The sequence below is a fragment of the Apteryx rowi genome, unplaced genomic scaffold (genome assembly GCF_003343035.1).
Source record: "Apteryx rowi isolate R43461 unplaced genomic scaffold, aptRow1 scaffold_723, whole genome shotgun sequence".
NCBI classification, from domain to species: Eukaryota; Metazoa; Chordata; class Aves; order Apterygiformes; family Apterygidae; genus Apteryx; species Apteryx rowi.
The window spans coordinates 129,980-152,157 of NW_020451009.1; the positions used below are offsets into that span (position 1 = coordinate 129,980).

At 34.9% G+C, this 22,178-nt stretch overlaps 1 protein-coding gene across 1 annotated transcript in view; it reads right to left on the minus strand.

Annotated features, from left to right (window-relative positions):
• Positions 1 to 22,178, minus strand: part of NOL10 (nucleolar protein 10) — a 59,015-nt gene that overhangs the window by 16,260 nt on the left and 20,577 nt on the right. Inside the window, exons 13-16 of the mRNA XM_026087606.1 lie at positions 21,321 to 21,373; positions 2,482 to 2,608; positions 702 to 781; positions 474 to 572 (exon numbers count right to left, since the gene is read on the minus strand). Of these exons, the coding sequence (XP_025943391.1) occupies positions 474 to 572; positions 702 to 781; positions 2,482 to 2,608; positions 21,321 to 21,373 (359 nt within the window). The remainder of the gene's footprint in view (positions 1 to 473; positions 573 to 701; positions 782 to 2,481; positions 2,609 to 21,320; positions 21,374 to 22,178) is intronic.

Here is a 22,178-nt window from a genome sequence, read left to right on the forward strand (position 1 = left end):
GCTTCAGTATTCTTCTTCCCTTGTAAGGCATTAGGTTTGGTACTTTGAAAGCATTTATTTTTCCTTATATGCTGAACAAATTCAATTTAGAAAGCTACCAGGTAGAAACACGGAGCCCCACAATAGTATTTTTATACATCTCTTTTGGAGTATTATATTTTAATGGCCTAAGTCATTTGGTTTAATGACAGAAGTAGAAACTGTAAGTTTCATCACTGGGTTATCTGCTCAACTGCCAAATGTGATGAGAGCTGTTCTTTACTGTTTAGTATCACCTTTTCTCATTTGCAGGATTCATATGAATGGAAATTTTACGGTTCTATTAAAAAAATAAAATAAAAACTAACTTTACTTTGTATCTCTGATGATAAACAGAATCAAATCCCAGTAATTACATCTCTGAGATATAATGAAGACTGTACTCTTTATGAATAGTTTTCTCCAGAGGCTCACTCACTGGAAACAGGATTTACCTTTAGTTGAACTCTCTGTGCACGTGTTTCTTCTATTTTCTGTCTTATTTTCTCCCTTCTGTATTCTTCGTAAGCAAATGGGTTGGCCATCATTTTTGCCTTTAATCAAGCAGAAGTTAGTAAAGAAAAAATATCACTAATGCAAGAGACAGCCCTCTACTTGGAAAAAAATTAGCACAAATATTTTATTGTTAAAAGCAAAAATTTACAAGAATCAGCCTTATTTACCTTATGATAAAGTCTTATGTCCATGAAAAAACCATGCATATATGCTCTGAGTAATGACGATCCAATGAGATGAGCAAGGCCTGGGAAAAAAAATTACAGAGGATTTCAAAGAACTTTGATATATAAAGAACTCCTATTTCAAGCAAGTCACTTCACTTACTCGGTTCAAGACAAACAAGCACTACCAACACATCAGTCTCTCTAACAGTCACATCTATTAAATCAAGACTGAGTAAAACCACAAGAAAATCAGGCCAGCAAGAAATATGAGCTACTTCAGAGCAATACAGTCTTTTTTTCTTGTCATAATATATGTCACTGTGCACTTTCTAAAGCTGCCCACATGCACTAAACGCTAAAGAAAATTTAGAAGGAAAAATCTGAGAGAATTTTTTTTTGAAAATCCATACACATTTGACTATCACTTTTTTAGTGTGCTATAGAGATGTTTTAACTAAAGAGTTTTGCCTTGGATCACTATCTTTGAAGAATCAACATGTTGAAAGAAATACAGTACCACATCAGATCATAAAACTGTTACCCTAGGCACTAACCTAAGTAAGAATGAAAATACTTAAGTGTTCTCAGATTTTCGTTCCATGTATCTTCACAAAATTCCAAAACTGAGAAAAAGAGAAGCTTTTTATAACAAAATCTCCTCTGCAGACCCTGGATCTTTAGAAATTAAGAATTAACAAACTTATTATTAAACAAAAAGTGAGATAACTCTGTGCACCTCAGAAAGCAAAGTTCTCTCTACAAAGTTTTAACTGTTTCCAGGAGTCAATCTTCCTGCATATTCCAAAACAAGAGTACTCTAGTTAATGGCTAGTAATACAAAAAAAAAGGACACTAGGACATATGGAGTGAAAGGCACCCTTTAAGCTCATTCTTTATTTGAGAACTTGCATTTATGGGGAAATCAATTTGACTAAGTTATAGAGCATTAAAGCAGAAGAACTATTCCCAGTCAGCTCTCTGTGTAGATAACACCACAATGCCTTAATCCTTCCAGTTTCAAACAAGGATTTGCAGGCTACATTCAGAACACCTACTTTAGAACACTAATGCTTAAGATGCTTTGGAGGACCTTCTCCTTGTATGGCCTCTTGTCAGGCCTAAGTCAATTGCCATAAAGTAGCATTTTATTCAGAGGTAAAGAAATTTAAACTAACCTGGAGTAAAGCACTACAAAATCACAATACATAACAGGAAGAAAAAGGACTAACTAGTTTGAGTGAAACATACTTCCTCTGCTAGACCATTTTCAGTACTCTAGTACCATACACGTTAAAACTGTATTTCTATTGGCCCTAGAATGATTTTTATTTTCTGAAGGAAAAATATTACATTTAATGAAGATATCGTATTGCAGGTGAATCTTTTTTCTAATTTTGCTATGAGTTGCAACATACTGTTAGAGAACCTAAAAAATATTTTGAAAGCTAAATGAACTTTTCCTGTGCCTTCCACTGAGCGTCTGAAAGCACACACACAGATTCCTAGACATATTATATCAGCAAATATCAATCTTCTCCTTGGGATAAAAATCTGAGAAACACAAACATCTATTGTTACACTGGGCAGGAACCACAGAATGTAAAGCCATCAGTCTGGTATATTAATAACCAAGAGGACTGGCAGAAACTATCGCCAGCAGATTTCTAACAGTCCTCCATGTTGCTTATTCGTGTGTCACATCTGAACTACAAACCTACACATGTAAATGATCTAAAACCGAACAAAGGAGCCAATTAAAGAGGGGATTCAAGTTTTTTACCTAAATTTTCAAGGTCTTTTCTGGTAACAAATTTGTAATCATCATAAACTGTGCTCTCTGGATTCTCTTCCAGCTCTTCAGTCAAGTTGTCCAAGAAGGAACACCATTTTGGGGCAGGTCCTAAAACCTGTGAATATGAAAGAATGTTATAAAATTGTATATTCTTACACAGAAAACTATAGCTAGGCTCTCAGCTACTGTGTGGTAATATAAGAATAAACAAATCCCTCTGAAAACAAATGTACCTTAAGAACAACAGCAGTTAGAAAATGCAATTAAACCTACTGCTTGCATTACCGATAAAGAATACTATAAATTATATAAGGATTATTTTAATTTAGGTCATTTATTTGAGGCCAACAATTTAGAGGCTTCATGTTAAGCTGCTTCAAGTGGTCACATTCTGACTGATTAATTTATTAAAAGCTACCCTCAGAGCCAAACATTATAGATACAATTATGAACTTAACTAATGGCACTAGATATCAAACTAATCTGCAAAGTACAGCTGGATCTTGAACTCATTAGCTCACTAAGCAATCATGTTAAATCCTATTCTGTCATATTTATTTTAATTAAAACAAAACACCACATGCACATTTCATAGTTTTTATTCAAGGAAAAAAACATATTTTATAAAGAGGTAATGGGAAATAYTAAGCAAATAGCTGCATACTTCCACTGTGAGGCAAAGGATTTATTGAACAATATCACGTTGCACTTTTCCATACATGCTTCCTCCAAATTTCCCAAGTTAACAATTATCTCCCTTCACCCTTCACTCCCGCTGTCCTGGTTGGAATCACTCTCTAACCTGAGGCATACAACCATACTTGCTGTGACAGTATTATTATTTTAGTAGGTGAGCTAGCTGAATGGAAAAAATCCAATACTACATTTTTCTCTCTGGAGCAAATTAACTGATGTTTTAGGACTTAAAGTGGCTAGTTAACTTCTGCAGAGTGTGACTTTCAATGAGACTTCCAATTTTTCTGCTGAAAATTCACATGAAAAACTCCTCAATCAAAATGACAATATGGAGAGTAATGACAATACTAGTAATGGTTGTCATTCAAAACCAGCATTAAAATCTTATTTGATTATAGAAACAAATAGAAGTGATTGTATATCTATAAAATATATACAGTTTGTTTTCACATGATAGCTGTGGTAACAGTATGAGATAATGTTCCACATTTTAAAAATGTGTGTTAAAACTCCATTCAAAAGGATTAGTCTTTGAATACAACTACACGTATGAAACCAGAAAATTGTATTCTAGACCACAATATTTGAGTATTCTAGACCATAATATTGCATTCTAGACCACTACTGTCTTTGTATCAAGTACTATTTGAGGCCTTGACATACTGTTTCTTCCACTAAGAAAAGGCAAAATATTTACAAAATTTTCTTCATAAGATTTCAATCCTAGTTGAGAACCTTAACATGGCATCTCAAAAATTGCACTAGGTAGTTCTTTTTTACACTGCTGCATATTTTATTCCAATTAGTTAAGAGCTCTCAAGGAAAGAGCTATGATGTCACTGACAAAAAAGACATTACATATTTAATCAATTAAACAAATCCTCTTGTCTGATCCGGTAATAGTCAGCTTAAGCACTATATAACATTCAGATTGATTTCGTGCCATCATTTCAGTCAGACATTTTTGTCTCCATTTAGATTTTAAATTATTCAGTTATTGCCCCCAAATTCATTTTTTCAAAGTTAAACGCCAAAATTAGTATTAACAAGAATGCATATAAAGTATATTACATGTACCAGTTTTTTTCATGCTATTCAATAAATCACTACTCAGCATTTCATTATGAGACTGTTAAAACATGATTGGGGTGGGGGGAGGATCTTCTCTTAAATTTACCTATACTCTGATTTTGGATAAAACATTTCTTCTTTTAGAAAAACAGGTTGTTTACTAACTAAACAAAACTTCTCTTGTAATCAAATCTGTCTGCTGAAGATTGTTAGAAATGAGATTAGAGAATCCTTGACTCATGTCTATTCCAATCAAATATAAGTTCCCCTTCATTCCATCATGCTGACACATTATGTGAAGATCTCTATCACTTCAATAAACCTTTTTCTTCGCTTCCATTTCTATGACACTATCTGTTCAAGATTTACAAAGTGTGCATTACTCATTAGAATTCAGGCCATTCCAAATACTCAGGGTAATCCCCAGGTGTAATCTTGTTTGGTGTAAATCTTTAAATGGACAACTAAAGTAGGAGTCTCAGAAAAAGGGAAAAGAGTTTATCTGCTATTAAACCGTAGCTCCACACACTGTTCTAAATATCCCTGTACTCAAAACCTGGCATTGAGAATAGAAGCTCTATGGCACATAATCTGTTGTGAAACACTTAAAAGCTAAAAGACCTGATTATTCAATATAATCTGTGGAGCAAGTTGGAGGATCAGGTCATAGAAAATAAGGTGGAAATGAGATAATAAGCAGAAAAAAGCAGTGACAGAATACCAGGAAAAAAATAGAAATGTCAACCATTATTCAGATTTCTCATATAATCTGACAAAAAAGAAAACCTTACAGAGATGTTTGTGTAAATTTTATTACTTTGTTTCCCTCTCTCCCAGCCTATTGAAACTGACTGCCTACCTATTTTAGGATACCTTTGGAGTTTTGCTGTATGCATTAAAACAGAACATTTTTAAGGCTAAGGTGAAAGGAAGAAATTCAAAAATGAAAAAGGCAAACAAAAACAGACACAACAAGAAAAAAAATACAAGCAAGAAATTTCCTTCTCCTGCAAATGTATTTATTTACAGGATTAAAATGCCACTGCATTTTAACTGCAGTTTCGTGTTCCTCTCTCATCTACTGCCAACACACAGATGTCCTGGGATAGTACCAAGAGCCATCAGAAAAGAGAGGCTCTGATGTTCCTGTGACCAGGCACAAATACTAGAGTTCAGAGGACTTGTCGACACCAGGCAATCAAGCATGGGCAGAGCCAGTGCCACCTGAACCACCCGAACCAGTGCCAGCTCAAGTTGCTATGCCTATCGAGTGCAATTTAGTACTTTGTAAGGACACTAGCTTGGGGGCAGGGGAGAGAACAGTAGAGCTGTGTGCATACTTTAGGATCCACATTACTTTGTCTCAAGACAAGATTCAGGTATGCACGTTTTTCTCCCGGTTCACTGATTTCTATGCAAAGGAAGCACAGGTCAGAACAGAACTGGGCCCCACAGCTCACCTCAGAGTACCTGCCGGGCAACACAGACACCGTGTTAGTGTGCTGTTCAGAGTCTCCACCAAAACAAACAAACAAAAGAGCAAAGGAGCTTTGGCAGCTGGATAGACTAAGGATTTACATATTTGTCAATTTAAATTGAGAACATACAATTCTACTTCATCTAATGGAGAAAAATGCATTGGAATTCACAGGAAGAATAAGAAAATGTTATAAAGGTAGGTAGTTACACGCAACTAAATGGACAGTTCTCATTTTTACAAAATTAATGATATATCAGATCGGTTTCTTTGTCACTTTTAAAAAAGTTACATACAGCTAATGGGAAAAATCATTATTCAGTGAGTACACTTTAAACTCTATTTTTTTCAAATATTTCTTTTAACAGAGAAGCCAGACATCATCATCAACAGTGCTCAAAACAGTATTTTTGCTATTTTCATTATTATCCTATTTTCAATAGGATAACCATATATTATTAGGATAATATACATTATATATTATCCTATTTTCAATAAGATAACCACCTATTGAAATAATCACCACCAATTTCTGGTTGAAGTCAAGACTGTCTTTGAAAATACATCCACCTACAAAAATACCTCTGCCTATAAACAGAACAGAAAACCCTAGCCTGTGGGCTGGATCCAGCTGACAGCAAGTTGGTGGGTTGTTTTGTGTTCTCTCTCCTGTTAAATGACTGGAAATAATACCTATGACATGATCAAAAGGCAGGTACCCCCCATCCTATCACTAGCTGTCCAGCTATTATAGTACAAGACCCAGTGGCAGCTAGGTCACATGAGGCACACTCCTGGTCACGTGACAAGGATCAGTCAGGCGGTGGGGCCTACAGGCAAGGCCACACAGACCACTCTGATCCAAATAGGCTCCCCACTACAATCCTCCCATTTAACACGGGTAACGGAGATGTCTAGCCACTGCCTTTGATAGAATCGTTGAGGCTGGCAAGGACCTCTGGAGATCATCCAGTGCCACCCCCCTGCTCAAGCAGGGTCCCCTAGAGCAGGCTGCACAGGCTTTCCAACAACTCCAGGGACTGAGACTCCACAGCCCCTCTGGGCAACCTGTTCCAGTGTTCAACCACCTTCACAGTAAAAATGTTTTTCTTACGTTCAGACAGCATTTCCTGTGTTTTAATTTGTGCCTTTTGCCTCTTGTCCTGTCACTAGGCACACTGAGAAGTGTTATACCAGATGGTATAATACCAAACCAAAAGTACCAAAAAGTACCAAAAGTACCACAGTATTATACCAAACACCACTGGTATTATGCAAAGGACAAAAAGTAAAGATGCGCACTTTATAACTCATATTACAAATATGATGCCACTGATGCCAAATTTTTGTTAGTAGACAGCAGAATGTCTTTTTTTTGACTGTAGACATAGAAAATTCAAAATAATATGATGAGAAATCTAATATACAGCTGATCTGAGATGATCGGCTTCTCGTATGGCCAAGACCAAACCGTTCTAGAAAAGGAAGAGGAAAACATTGATAACTTAAAAAAAMCCCAAACCTTAAAATAACTTCAAAAACCACAGTTCTTTGTATTCTGTTATACAAGATATTTAAATTAATATCACCATAAATCTTACATGGTACAACTCTGAAATATACTGTACTCATTATGATGTAAAGATCATGCATAATTCCTGAGGACTTCTGTAGAACATATCATATTGTCACCACTCTATATTTCCCCTGAAATTAATGGAATTCTAGGACAGACTAGGTATTATTCCCAAACCACAACAGATGTTCCTTATCTTCAATCTGGAACACCACACAGCACTTGTTCTTTTAAATGCCATTCAACAATTTGACAGCCAGCTTCACAGTCATTTGAGCCACAGAAAGACTAGGTCTAATTCTAACTAATATTAAGCATGTAACTCTGGGAACAATTTCAAGAAGCTCAGGATGCTAAGCAGCTTGTATAGTCAAATGTCACAAGACTTAAATTAAACAACTTTGAATACATATAAGGATGCATATTGTTAAGTATTTGTTTGAAGGTTTAAGGGAACAATTCTACACAACCAAATTGAACAGTTCTGCTCTCTTCTTCTGAGGGAGCCAAAATGGGTTCCAAAACATATTTTTCAGGACATTAAATTTTAAGCCCCTGGAAGATTTCATATGAGGCAATTAATAACTGTTAAGTTGTAAAAAAAAGTCAAAAATACATTAAGACTCAAACAGCAGAAACCCCTTCCAACCTTTACTGACCTATTTTAGTAATTAAAAAAACGTAAAACATTTATAAACAGCATAAATCAGATTAGAAAATAATTCAATAGAATTTGCATGAATTCCTCTAGGAGAGAAGACTAACTTAATGAATGTGGACAACATCATTCAACAAAAACACTTCAGAGCTTCCAGAGGCTTTATAAAGCAGAAATATTAGCTGCCTCCTTGCCACAAGACAGCATTGTACAGTTTCACAGGAATTAACACTGTAAGGCGATACTGTGCAATACCATAGTAACACAGCTGATAGCAAATAAGGAAGAAACTATGTTATACCCTTGTTCTTGCATAACATTATTTTAAAAGTAAAACTCCCTTTCACAGGTTTTCAAATTGCTTGTTGTGGTATTCTCTATGGATCTTAAGTTAGACTGTAGGGTAGCAAAAATGCATAATTATAGTTAAAAAAAATCACTGCCACCACATTTGAATAATACTGATTAAAACAGAAATAGCACATCTATAAGGACTTCAACAGAGCTCTGAGTAGTGTCTCATGTAAAACTACTAGCCAAGATGAGAATTTTTAATAACTGCAAGCCAAGTAAGAAACTGGCTACAGAGAAAGTTTATACTGAAAGAGAAATTACTGCACAGAAAGGAGGTTGCAAGTGACACTCAAGGACTATCATATTAAAAATTTTCACTAATGATTGTCATATATAGTAGGATAATGCCAACGAAATCTGCTGATGACAACCTGTCCAAAAAAGAAGGATCAAAATCTCTCAAGAAAAAACAGCTACCTTGAAAACTAAAATACTAGAAATTGGGTTCAATTTATATCCAATGACTATCAGTTGAAAAGAACAGACCAGAAATAACGGATACAATTTGATCACATGACAGTAAAATACAAGGCCACTGTTATGGTATGGAATAGGGATAATAAGCCGAAACATCTTGTACAACTCTAGGTAATAATATTCAGGATATATAAATGCAAGCTGTAACAACACAGTAAAAGGCTACTAGGATGACTRTGAAACAGAATAATGCTTGCACAAGAATAAATGCATGCAAAGTTATCACACTGACACTGTAAGTTAGAAAAGTTAGCTAAATATCAGAGGAATGTGAATCTGCAACAGTCTTATAATGAAGATTATGAGGAAGAAACAAATAATTTTAAGATGCAATCTGATATATTCACAGAAAAGATTATACAATCTGATTGCCCGTGATAAATTGGGACTGGACTCCATGATAAGAAGGCTCCTCCATTCCTCTGTTCCCATTAGGAAAAAAAAAAAAGTAAGGCACTTTAACAGATTCTTTTCTGGATTATACTTTCTTTAAACAAATTAAATTTTATATATGTGTGTGTGTGCGTGTGTGTATTTATATGTATATATATATATAAAATAAGTTWTCATGCAAAGCCCCAGTGATATCACATACATATCTATCTGTAGAAGACAAAAAATTCTTTGCAGGAGACAAAGAATAATGAAAAAATCATAATTTGTGTGGTTTTCTTTTTTTATTAAAATGGCACAGTAAAAGTCATTGTAATCTTTTAACAGGACACACTTTTTGGTAAAGGCAATTCCACATCTATGCATATATATTCTCAGTTTCAATCATGCCACTTAAGGAGAGAGAAAGGAGAAGCAACTGGGTGATCCCAAGGGTGTGGACAGTGACTGAAATATGCAATTGCATTTTCAACATAATTAGCTCCCTAATTGCATAGCCAAGTTTAATTAATGCAATTACATGAGTAATTAATTACTATTCATTTTAAGAGTACTGTTTTTAATGTTTTGTTCTCTAATTTTAAGAATTAGAGAGACAGATCTCAATATGAAATTATTTTGAAAAGTTTCCATCAGATGCATTCAAAAGGCAAGACAAGAAGTTTACATCAAGTGTAACTGGTAACTCTCAAAAAACAGATGTATTACTTCTAACTTGTTGACACAACAAACTGGCTCTCCATTCTTGTTTCTAAGCTTTTGAGTTTCTGGTCAAGAACTTGAAGGAGCCTAACAGATTAGAAAGTGTTAGAAAGGAGCCTTGGGATCATGTTACCTTGTTATGTTTCCATATGCCGTACGTTTCCCTTAGCCACTAATGTGCTCAGAACAATTGGTGATTTTGAATGTTATTCCTCCATTCCTTTCAAATCTACTTTTTCCTACACAATCTCTGCAATAAACTTCAGTTCTGCCCTGTTAATCTCATGAGTAATCCCATTTAATTTATTGAATACATTTTTTTTTAATTCACTAAATTGAATTGGTTTCAGGAATAAACTCCATATGAATCTCCCATATAATTTCATTTTTCAATTTCATGTTTTCATTCACCCTACATTATATCTTGTAGACTTAATGCTTTAATGCTAACTTAACTTCCACTGCAATCAAGTAGCTTACTGGAGTACAACTATGACCAAGAGAGACTGACCTGTACATTTTTCTTTTTCAGCATACTACTGACAACAGGGTTGCATTTGGTTTTAAGCCCACACACTCATAAATTTCACTGAACTATACAAACCAATTGGCTCGCGCTCTCTCTCGCTCTCTCTCGTTCTAACTCCAGTATATCCAGACATTTTTGGCAGATTCACTAATCTGAGAAAGGTTGGTTTTCCTACCATTCATTATGCTATGGATTTGGCTATGGATTGCCAAATCAACAATTTGGAGGTTATTTTTCTCATAGAGCATGACAAAGGAAACCTTGCTTTTAAGATCTTTCCAGTATTAAAAAAAAAAAAATGCTGCAGAAACTTGCAGACATCTTCTAGGAATAAGATATTACATCTTTCTGCCCCGGTTTGTATCAGATAGTAAGCACTTCTTTTTCTACTTCTAAGCTTTTTGGCTTTATAGTTTATCTCAGATCCTCTGATCTGACATAAATTATTCAGTTAACCAGTCACAGGTCTGCTCTCACTTACTATGAGTGTCTTCTTGGTGAAGCCACCATCTTTGAGGAAGATAACGGTCCTGTGGTGATAGTCCTGGAAAAATCCTATCCTCCAGGACAGGAATAACAAATAATTTTTCAGAAAAAAGAATTACTCCTTAAAACTGTAAATAAAATTAACAGAATAATTCTTTTCCTCAGTACAGAGGAAGAAAAGAGGGGACTTCTCACAAGACATCTCTAACTTCCCAGCAGAGACGTTAAGAGTTAAGGAGTCTGATGCTTTCATCAATATCCCTACCATGTTCTGATATGATGACAAACTTAAAAGCTAAACGCAATTCACTATTTATATGGGTCTTTCCATTTATCAAACTCTCTATTCATTTTAGTTCTTCAGACAGCCAGAGTTGAGAGGATTTGAGGTCAGAAAAATAAAGAAACTTGAAGTGCAAGAACCCACTACTTTCACTTCAAGTCAATTGATCAAATGAAGCTAAAAGAGGTAAGAAGAGAGCGACTTCTCAAAGCATGTGTTACAAGCATGATGTATTTCAAGCACTTTCCCATAAATACTAGCTGGAAATGAATCAAAAGTTCCCAAAAGTCTTTTCTTACTCTAATATAGCAACTTCTAAAGCATTTCTGCTATAGGCACTTATCTAAGTTACTTAAAGATTTTGTAACAAGTTGAACTGAAACTATCACATTTAATATGTAAAGAAATCTTCACTTTTCAACGAGATTTGGCTCTGAAAGTATTCACATTTATTTACCTGTGAACATCTCCTGCTCATTATCCATGATAAGAAAGGTGCAGATCAGGTATGATTAGCTGATCTAATGTCTTGCTGAAAAGCCCCATTTTACTTTTGCTATCCACACCTCCCATTCCCTACCACATCTGACTATGTTCTCTTACCAATTGCTTTGCAGAGGTTCCAGTATTCACAAGACCCTTCACTAAGCCAATTTACCTCACTGAACAAGTATAAACACCCTACCCAGTTTGGCAGTTGAATCAGCACTCCAGGGGGTCCAACAAACTCCAAGGCCGCCATAGGGAATGGGGTAAGCTGGCCCTGCCAGGAGCAGGAATGGGTGGAGAAGAAAGGAACAGGGCCATCATCTTCAGCAGAAGGAAACCACAGAAGACCAGCTGAGTAGTACTGTCAGACTGAATCCTGACACTCTCACTTAAATGGCATGGTAGACAAGAATGTTGTATCAATAGAGGCAAAAAAGTGACTTTAAATATTACTAAAGCCTTTTAATCTGACAATTCACATATAGCAATCATGATTTTTAAATTACTTTTTACCCCCTCCCGCCACAAGAATTCTTCCTGGATTTCACTATTTTAAGGAATGTTTCACAGTCTATGAATTATTCAGATTTCTCTGCTAAAAAACAGATTTTAAAGACTGTAGTATTTGGTATTAGTGCCAAATTTGCAATAAAATGACAACTACGAAGAATGCCCTCCATATTCTATATGAACTCTAACAAAAACAAATTATCACAATATTCTTTGAAGAGTAAATCCCTCACAATGCACTCCCATTGATTTAGAATTGTGATGACAGGGGAGATAGAAAAAAAAGCCTTGACAGGGGGGAGACTTTATAATTGCCTTGGCCTTTTTCACACCAGGGGAGAGATTCTACACAGGGGAAATCTTGTGCCACTTTAATGCAAAGTAGCCTTTGACCAGAAAATCTCAATCTAATAATTTCAGGGATTGTAACGACATTTTCATGATCTCCAATACATTAAAGGGCATTTGTGTGCAAACACTGTTTTCTGCATTCTGTATAAGGGCATATAAAGGTGAAGAAGGCCAACCTTTTCATCTCTCCCTTCCCCCAATCTATTCATTATATTTCTGAGCTCTGGTTTCTTGATGTGCCTTGCTCTTCCAACGAAGGTAGCAGCCCCTATAAATGGTAAATCCTATTGCTGCTCAGGATGAAATGGCCAATATTCACATGAAGTTTAAGAAATTTTTCTTCAATAGCACTATTTTAGAACTTTAGTAGGCAGAACAAAGTGGAAGCTCTGGCAGAAAAATAAAAAATACAAAGGTCTCCAACCTTGAACTATCCTGACACAGTCAGAAATCTGTAACTCAAAATATAGTAATATTTGTTGCAATACTAAGGACGTGGGCCAACAATGCACACAACTTTCAATACTGAAACAGATGAAAGGGACATGGGCACTGAAAGGGACATTGATTTTAGTGTAAATATATAATATATATACTATATATACAGTATATTTTTTATATATATATATAAAAGAGCCTCTGACTGCCATCTAATTTAACAAGGGGAACCAAGAATAAGCCAAAAACGGAAAATCACAGCAATTCATCTTGCCATTTCTCTGATGGCACAGGAAACTTTCCAACTGTTGCACAGTGTGATGACTTGCCTCTTGCACTTTTAAGTGCAAGACTGGGAACAACAGGGCTCTCACAATACAAGCCAGATGCCAAGTAATTTTATAGTATGAAGATCATTAAGTTCCAGAAAACAAAACTTTCTGTACTGGAGTTCAAAACACGACTTGTGTTTTAGGGAAATTTGAGGGATGCTACAGATATAAAAGCACCAGATATGCCAAATCCAACCGTTCCTTCTATTTTATGCAACTGACAAACTCTACTGAAAATATAAGAATATGTGAGCTTCTAATAACTCACTACCACGGCAGTTTAATTGCTCTTTGCAAATCTTGGAGGACGACTGGTCTGGGAGGTTTTACAACTACTGCCAGATAACACACAGGAAGAAAAGGCAACAAACTTTTGGGAATGTCCAACACCTCTAGACAGATGATGAAGATACCTTCAGCATAAACCAGTCAACTCTTTTCAGAGCATAGTTTTAGCTAAAAGAAATTTTATATAACATGTGAAATTATTTTGAGTAGGAAACAGCTTTAGGTTGTTTCTTTTTTTTTTAAGTAGGAAACAGTCATTACTCACAACACATTTGGCTTACTAATGAGCACAACAGAAGATGATAACACAGATAAGTCACAAGAGTCACCTGCTCCTACTTTCTGAAATATAATGAAATCAAAACTTGACCGAAACTACCTCACAAAGAAAATTCCCACATGCTTTGTCTTTTCTAATTAAAAAGGTTAAAAAAAAAAACTTATTACAAGCTGACAGACCAGCTACAGTTAACTATAAAGAAGTATGAACTTCACTTAACTGTCAGCATGGTGCTGTCCATTAAAGTCGGACCAGTTTTGTATAGCATATTATCATCCACAAAAGCAATAAGCAGGACTCATACACTTTCATAATTCATACATGATGTTGAACTACTACATAATCAGCACAAAAAACACCTAAAAAAAGTTTTACAGGAAGATCAGAAATTGTTTCCTGATTATCACACATTGGTGCTTTCTTTCTGTGTATGTGTGAGAAGCAGTTTCTCTGAACCAGCACATGGGAAATGGAGGATATCCTTTGTTGGGAATAAGCCCAATGTGTTATATTTCAGTTTGAAAGTGTTTAGGTTAAAACTAGGAAGTTCACATTTCTGTTTGTCAAGATAAACAACTTTTTTCCTACGTTTAATACTGTAAGATAGGCAATGTATCATTCACCTGACACCCATTTTATTTTGTTTGCACAAATTCATGTGTAAAGGATTAGCATGTTCTGGATGGAAAACACAGTTCTAAAAGGAACGCTATACCACAACTCAAAAATAACCGAAAGGCCAAAGACAAACTCAGGTGTCTTTTTACTAATGGAAACATTTTTCTTTTAACACTGCTGCCCTTGGAAGAACAATTATAATATGCTACTTTTTAACATCTCTGCTTTCTAGCCATTTCCCAGTTCTCAAAATAAGCAAGGGTAAGGTTAAGACCAACATTTACCATTCTGTGACATAACTACACTATTTTTATTTTACCACAATTTTTCCTAAGGAATAAAACATTTTTCTACACTATATGTTGTTTCAGGATAGAAAAAGTTCTCCTCAAAACATTCAGTTTCATGGTAGCTTTCCACCTTACCTAAGACTAGCTAAGAAAGTTGAAGGAGTTGAATACTGAAGGATTTGAACAACTGTCTTCTAAAAAAAAATCAGCTTCATCACATGATCTTCAAGAAGACAGTTGAGGTAGCATTAATTCCAGAATGACCTAATACCATCAATCAGAAGACATGAGAACATCCTAAAAGAAATCAAAATCTCATAGGATAATGTCAATTTGTTCTATTATTGTCAAAATGCCAGTGACAAATACACCAAAACTGCATTGTTTGCTTTATAGCTTTTACCATGCAGAACCCAAAAACCAGATTAGAAGATCTTGCTGCAGCTCCAAACTGCACCCATTAAGCATTTGAATGATAGATGAATATTCACAACATTGGTCTTAAGTGCATGAAATACAAGATGCGAAGAGGTGTTTTGTCTAAATTTATCTCCACCATATGGAGACCCAAAAGAGAAAAAAAAGACAATGAGTAGATTCCAAGATAATGAAAGGATGACAGAGAAAGTCTTAGATTGAGAAAACTATTCTGAAAGGCTATGATCACAGAGGTAAGTGTTTAGAATGCCACAAAATAGAAAAAAACCTTTTCAAATGATAAATGACAGGATGTGGAATGATAGGTATCTGATTATTACAAGCCCTTGTACAGAACTAGTGATAGCAGTCAATCACCAGACTGACAAAAAAATATGAATCTATTTCAGATAAATGCTTTTTCTATCTGTAAATACAACTCTGGTCAATTCAGTAACAAGTAGATTTAGAAGCAGCTAACCTGGAAGCCTACAATTCAACCAAAACATGTTCATCCTTAATTTACAGTCCACGACTGTTCCAAACTGGTATCAAAAAAGAAATAAAGGGGATGAACTAAAGTATTAAAAAATTGCCTTCACTTGCATTGACTTCAGTACAGGTTTCCTCTAAGGATTTATTTCATCACATATCCAATGGATTAAATGAAAACATACAAGCTAGTAGAATTTGGTGTCTTAATCTGTGATGATGTTATTTCAGGTAACTAAGGAAAGACTGGCACCACTTTTTTAAGAATGAGTATTTTTGAGGAATATGCAAAAAAGATGATGATATAAAGTAATTAGATTAGTAGAGGACTTCAAAAAAAGGGGGGAGAGAGATCATTTAAAATAGCATGTATTAAGGGAAAGAAGTATCAGGAATGGTTGGTTTAGTTGAAAAGCCACCCAATTTGAGGAGGACAAAGTTCATAAATATATCTAGCAATAAAGGGATCTACATATCTGAAGTAGGTATCGTATTAGAAACCAGACCCATTATAAAGATATTCTTGGAGAAACTGAATTACTGAGTGGGCAAGAAATATTTGCCCTTGAAACATTTCCAATAATGCTGAACTAGGAGAGTGCTAGGCTATCAAATGATTTTCCAAAACCACCTGAAAAGAAGCCAGAGATGCTCCAGGATTTATTTTTTCTCAAAGAACTTAATATCTTCTCTACACCAAAAGTACATTGCTTCTAGCCCCAACAGGGAGTTTTCTGCCAAGACTGCAGGAAAGTAAAAAAAAMCAGAAACAGAATATTACACTCAATTAATTACACTCTTAATTGCTCTCTTCTTCTAACAGCCTAATGAATAGAGCAAGTTTCAGTTTCAGTATGTAGCCCAAAGTTTTAAGTCCCATGAAGGAGACAACTGGCTTCAAATGTCTATACTAAGACCAGACATGTTCATGTAACCAGTAGTAAACACTCAGGATAAATAATATCTATTCTCCTTGCTTTCCACCCAAAGCATCCAGAAAATAATTTAGGAATTTATCCTGCACAACCTGAAAAGAAAACATTGTATGTCATGGAAGCTGACAGTCTAGACTAAACCTAAGAGAATGTGGCTTATTTTATATCTCAGTCCAGTGGACCACCATGTGTCAGTGGAGGTCCTTCCTCTCTTCACTTCTTTGGCCAGGGCCTGGTTGCACTATTGACTCAACTTACATTTCTGAGTCAGTAATCTGAAAAGTATCCCAAGGCACACACAACTTTCATTTCAACCTTCCCGAGGCACACATCAAAGTGATGTACTGAGAAGCCAGCTGGCAAGAAGCAGGTTCCAAATGTTTGCATAAACTGCAAGTTAACTATTAAAATATTGGCAAACAGCCCAATTTCAGTCAGAGGTGCTTGCCCTCATTAAAGCCCAACAAAATAAAACAAAACCAAAGTCTCTAAGCTATGCCACTCAAGATGTTACCTATGTAAAACAAGTATTCTTTTTAATGGTCAAATTCAGCTTGGCTTTTATTCAGTCCCTGCACTGTGTACCTGCATAAGGAATCTTCTTGCCATTTAAAACCAAATCTGCCTGTCCTTTCTAGGAAACCAAAAACCACCTTCCTTTTCCCTGTACTAACGGCACTGCACACAAAAGGCACAACTGTTTTGAATTTTTTTTTTTTTTAAAGAAAAGCATAGCGCTCTCAGACATTCCTAGTCTCAAATGTCATACATATCTTGTTGAAAATTCTGCAATAAAAGCTGAAGCATGCCATTTCATTTACAGACAAAATTATGATATTCGTTGTCAACTTTTTTATAATCTCAAAGTTCAAGAGACAGTAATTTTTCAGTTTTGCAATGGAAATTTAGCTTTGGCATTAACAATGGAGAGAACGGGCACATCTACACAGATGATTCAGTCAGACATGAGCTCAGTCAGTCCGTACTCCAAGCTGGCCGGACACAAGCCAGTTCTAGTTCAGAACCATATAGCTGTGTTAGCACAGCGCTGTGCCCACACTAATAAAACCTCCTGAGAGTCAGGGTATATTAGGCTGGGCACAGTCCTACACTGTCTGGCCAACTTGAATCAAGGACAGAGGATTCTGGGTCTGTCTGCACCCATTCATATAGATAAATACTCCTGCTCAGTAAGACTTTACTTCTGTGCATCTCTTATTTTGAAGATTTTTTTTTTCACTTTGTTAATGAGAAGGGCTAGAACATAGCAACCTACATTAGATATCTGAAGCATCTTTCTTGACCATAACCATGATAGTTCCTTGTAGTTGTTCCAATGAAGACTTTTAAAAAACTGGAATAATTACTAGCACTACAGGGCAATAAGGGGCTGGGACAGCTGATTGGATTCTATTTGGCTATGATATACAAAACTACTTCCAAAAGCTCTGAAACAAGACTGTCCAGTATATTAGTAGCATTTCCCTCAGGCATATATTCTGTTGGGGAATTCAAGGATAACAACTTAATTCTTGTCAACATCTCAAAAAGAGAGGGCATGTCTTAAGTAGTATTCATGTCTATCTCAAAGTAAACAAACAAACAGAAAATCAAACTATGTATTGGAAAAAAGGGAATTAAAAAAAAAAAAAAAGCCAGAAAAATTACCTATGAAAAGAGATCGGGCAGTACAGTAAATTACTAGATCTTCAAAGTTTTATTCCAAAGACCCAGACAACTAAACTCATCTTTGTCTGTGCAAGGAAATTACTCAGTGTTCCAAGGATGGGAAGAAAACATGCCTTAATATCTATCGACATACAAACCAAAGGACAGGTGTGCATCTCTGAGCTCAAATAACCAGCCCCAAAGATCAAGAAATAAAATTGTAAGACATTAATAACACTGAGTTTTTCTTAATAACAAACACTCTGGAGCAGCTTAAGGCTGACATAACTTCTCCATTTTATATTTTTTTCATTTAGAAAAGAGATTAAAAAAAAACCAAAACAGCCAATAAAAACAGATTTAGTCAGCTACATGCTTGATTTTTAGACAGTACAATAAGAAACCCTTCAATTACACAATATCAACTGTTCCAGCCCTTTCATTCTTGTCTGTGAAAAGGCAGACAAAGTAGAACGGCCAGTTACTACAGCATGAAACTTTTGTGTCTATTTCAGAGTAATTTCCTCTCGCTCCCTTCAACTGTTCTATAGTCTAAAATGAGTACTCCATAATTTTATACTACATGCAAATATCATTTTAAAATGAACTACAGATTGCTGAATAAAAAATTCAAGCCAATACTTAAAATATCTTCAGCAGCCTTCAGACTCAAAGCCACTGAGATGAACYGGAGCAGTTTACCTCATTTCAAATAGCAAATTTAGTCTGGGCAGTAGCCTTCAAATAGAATGTTTGATTTGAACAAATGAAAGCAAATCAAGTTTTCCTACACAACAGTCTCACAAAAAGTGAATTCTCATTTGTATCTCTTTTTTAGCATTTGCGAACTAAGTGGGGGTCCATCTGTATGTCCATGTGCCACTGTGGACACAAAAAGCATAAAAAGCTATGATTCAAACAACTGCAGGTGGACTCAGTTATCCATGTAACTAAATATTTGATATTATAATCAGAGAAAGGTGACAGAGGAGGATGGTTTAAGGAAAGAAAGACTTGTGTTTATTTTAATTGGAATAGCCTGTGCTCTGTATAAGTACTAGCTACTATTAAATAATACTTAGGTTCACAGCTAATATCTATTAAGTATAGTCTGAAATCTACTACAAAGTGTTTAGTATTGGCTAAAAATTACATATCTGACTTCAGAAACATGAATTCAGTATTCACAGAGGATTCTAGGACAGTGAGATTTTTAAGAGAGTAAAAGTAACTGTGTTTCAGGTTAACTTTGAATACATGCAAGAATACTCAAAACAATATTGGCTAGAGCAAGTTCTAACAAACATAGATTGCTGGTGACAATCAAGCAATTTTGGGGCCAATTTGCAATGTTGTATATGGATCTCTAATGTACTATAGCTGTAAAATTCATAYATCATGTACACCTACAAAAGAAAACCTCTGTGCACAGAAACTGTTTTCAGAGAGAAGATGGACCCTACTCTTAGTGACAGCAGGAATGCTTTTTTTTCCTCTGAATTATTTAAATTCAGTAACTAGTCTATTCAAGTTTTAAATACTGTATAGACTTTGAAAGTATAAAAGCCTGTCTTCTCCAATCCAGTAATTAAAAAGAAGATAGACAAAAATACCTCAGAGAGAGCTACTCTTTAAACCTCACAAAGGACAAAGTAAATAGAAGCAGTGTTCAATTTCTAACTATAGATAATATTTGTCCTTAAATGCAAAAACATTTGTTGCTCCCATTTCTCCCTCCTTTGGTATCCCAAGCATATAACTGCACTAGTTAACATAATAAAATTTAAGGTGGTTAGAAGTGAAGTAGAGAAATAGTCCATTTACATCTGGAAAGCAACTTGACATACATAACACACACAAAAAAAAGTAAGTATAAAATTATGCACTTTTTTAAAATGCAAAAATCTAATAATACATGTAAATACAATCTGGGCTATACAATTGTTTAGAGGGGTACACAGCTGTGTGTAGAAATGTATATATAACATGTATATAGTGAATACTGTACAAAGAAAAATGTAAACTGCTGCATCTACATGTCTTAAGTGAAACCAAAACCATACAGGAAAAAAAATACAAAAAAAAGAAATAAAACAAAATTAAATTCTTTATCTGAATTAAGATTTCTTAGCTGCTGATTTAAACCACAGTTAAAATATTTTTCAAAATAAAAAATATTTAAAATTGTCCAGAATGTGAATAAAACAACTTGAGGAATAAGTGTACATATTTTCAGAGTCCAGTCTGCTCTTCTGCATGTAACATTCTCATACATATCCAAGTATTTATATCCTACCAGGCCAAAAATCCTAGTGAATGCTAGAATTAGAACTAGGAATGAATCCTAGTATAGTCAAAAACAAAAGGTGTATTTTTCGGTGCAATTCCCCATATGAACACCTGAAGGGTGGCTGCTATTGTCTCCCTAAAATCAATCCTCAGAGATGAATGTGTAGTTAAGCTTTTCAAGTGAATATTTTCTCAAGTGAAAAGTTTTCATTCAAGTAGGATATTGAGCAGAAGGCACTGCTAAGAACCACACTTGAAGCCACACAACAACATTCCTCTGTCAGAACAGAGAAAAATATTAACTGCCATGACTATGCCACTATATACTATGTACTAAAGACACTAATGAAATTGTTCACAACGCAAAATTATCTTGACAATAAACTATACGGTCTCTATTTAATCATTCTTTTTTGATCAACTAATCAAAAAGCAGCAATTTTTTTCTGTCACAGCTCCACCTACATTTCCTACTGCCACTAGCCAGTTTTGGAACTGGTAACAAAAAGGCAATATTAAAGACTGTTGTAAATAATATGTTATATGAATAAATTATGGGTAGCTTTATCTTCTTTAACATGAGAAGTCAGAGAATGTAAATGTGAATTTGCAGAAATCATTTTCCAACATGAAAACTTTAACAGCACCAAACTATTGACAGTTTTAAAAGAGCAACATCTTTGMTTATCAGTATTCTGAAGAATGCAAAGTTAATTTGTATTACTTACTGGCATATAATAGATATTCATTTTAGGGGCTTCATTGGCAGTCATTAGCATTCCTAAAAAGAGATTTCCACATTAAAAATACTGGTCACAAGAGGATAACTTTACTTTTTAAAAAATACATATATTTGAGGCATTTAATTCAGATGAAGTAGATTCATATATTCATTCCAAATCCATTTGATAGACAAGCTGGGCTTACAGTATCTTTCCAGGAAAACAGAGGGAAAAAACTGGAAAATTTACTGCTGCCAAAAAATAATTATTAGAGTGGAAATATGAGTATTTGTGTGAAAAAAACCTCCATAGGCTGGGGGTGGAGGGGTGAAATTACATTACCTGTAACTCATGTAATACCTATTCAGGATATGCAATGGAATAGCTAATGGGGCCCCCTAATAAGTTGCTGCCTTATACACTAAGGAAAGAAAGGTATGATAGCAGTACAAATAATGAAGCTTAGTTTGCTATATATTTATGCCTTTTGTCCTCTAACTTAATAGCTGGTCATCACCACTTCAAGAAACACTAAGTTCTGACAACTGTAGACTGCCAATTTTCATAACAAATTTAAATATTTCATCCTGTATTACTGTTTAGAACAAATCCAGTTAGCATTACACTTAAATCCCTGGATATAAACTGGTATTAATAATACAAGGGTTTGGGGGGCTTTGTTTTGGTTTGTTTTTAAATATACACATATATTCTAAACAAAGTCATAAATTACAGCTTTCTATATATTTCATCTTGGGAAATCAAGGATAGGTTTTCAATATAAAATGAGAGACAGGATATTGTGGCTTCAAATGTAATAATACCAGTGATATTAACAAACATAAACATAAAACATAAAACAAA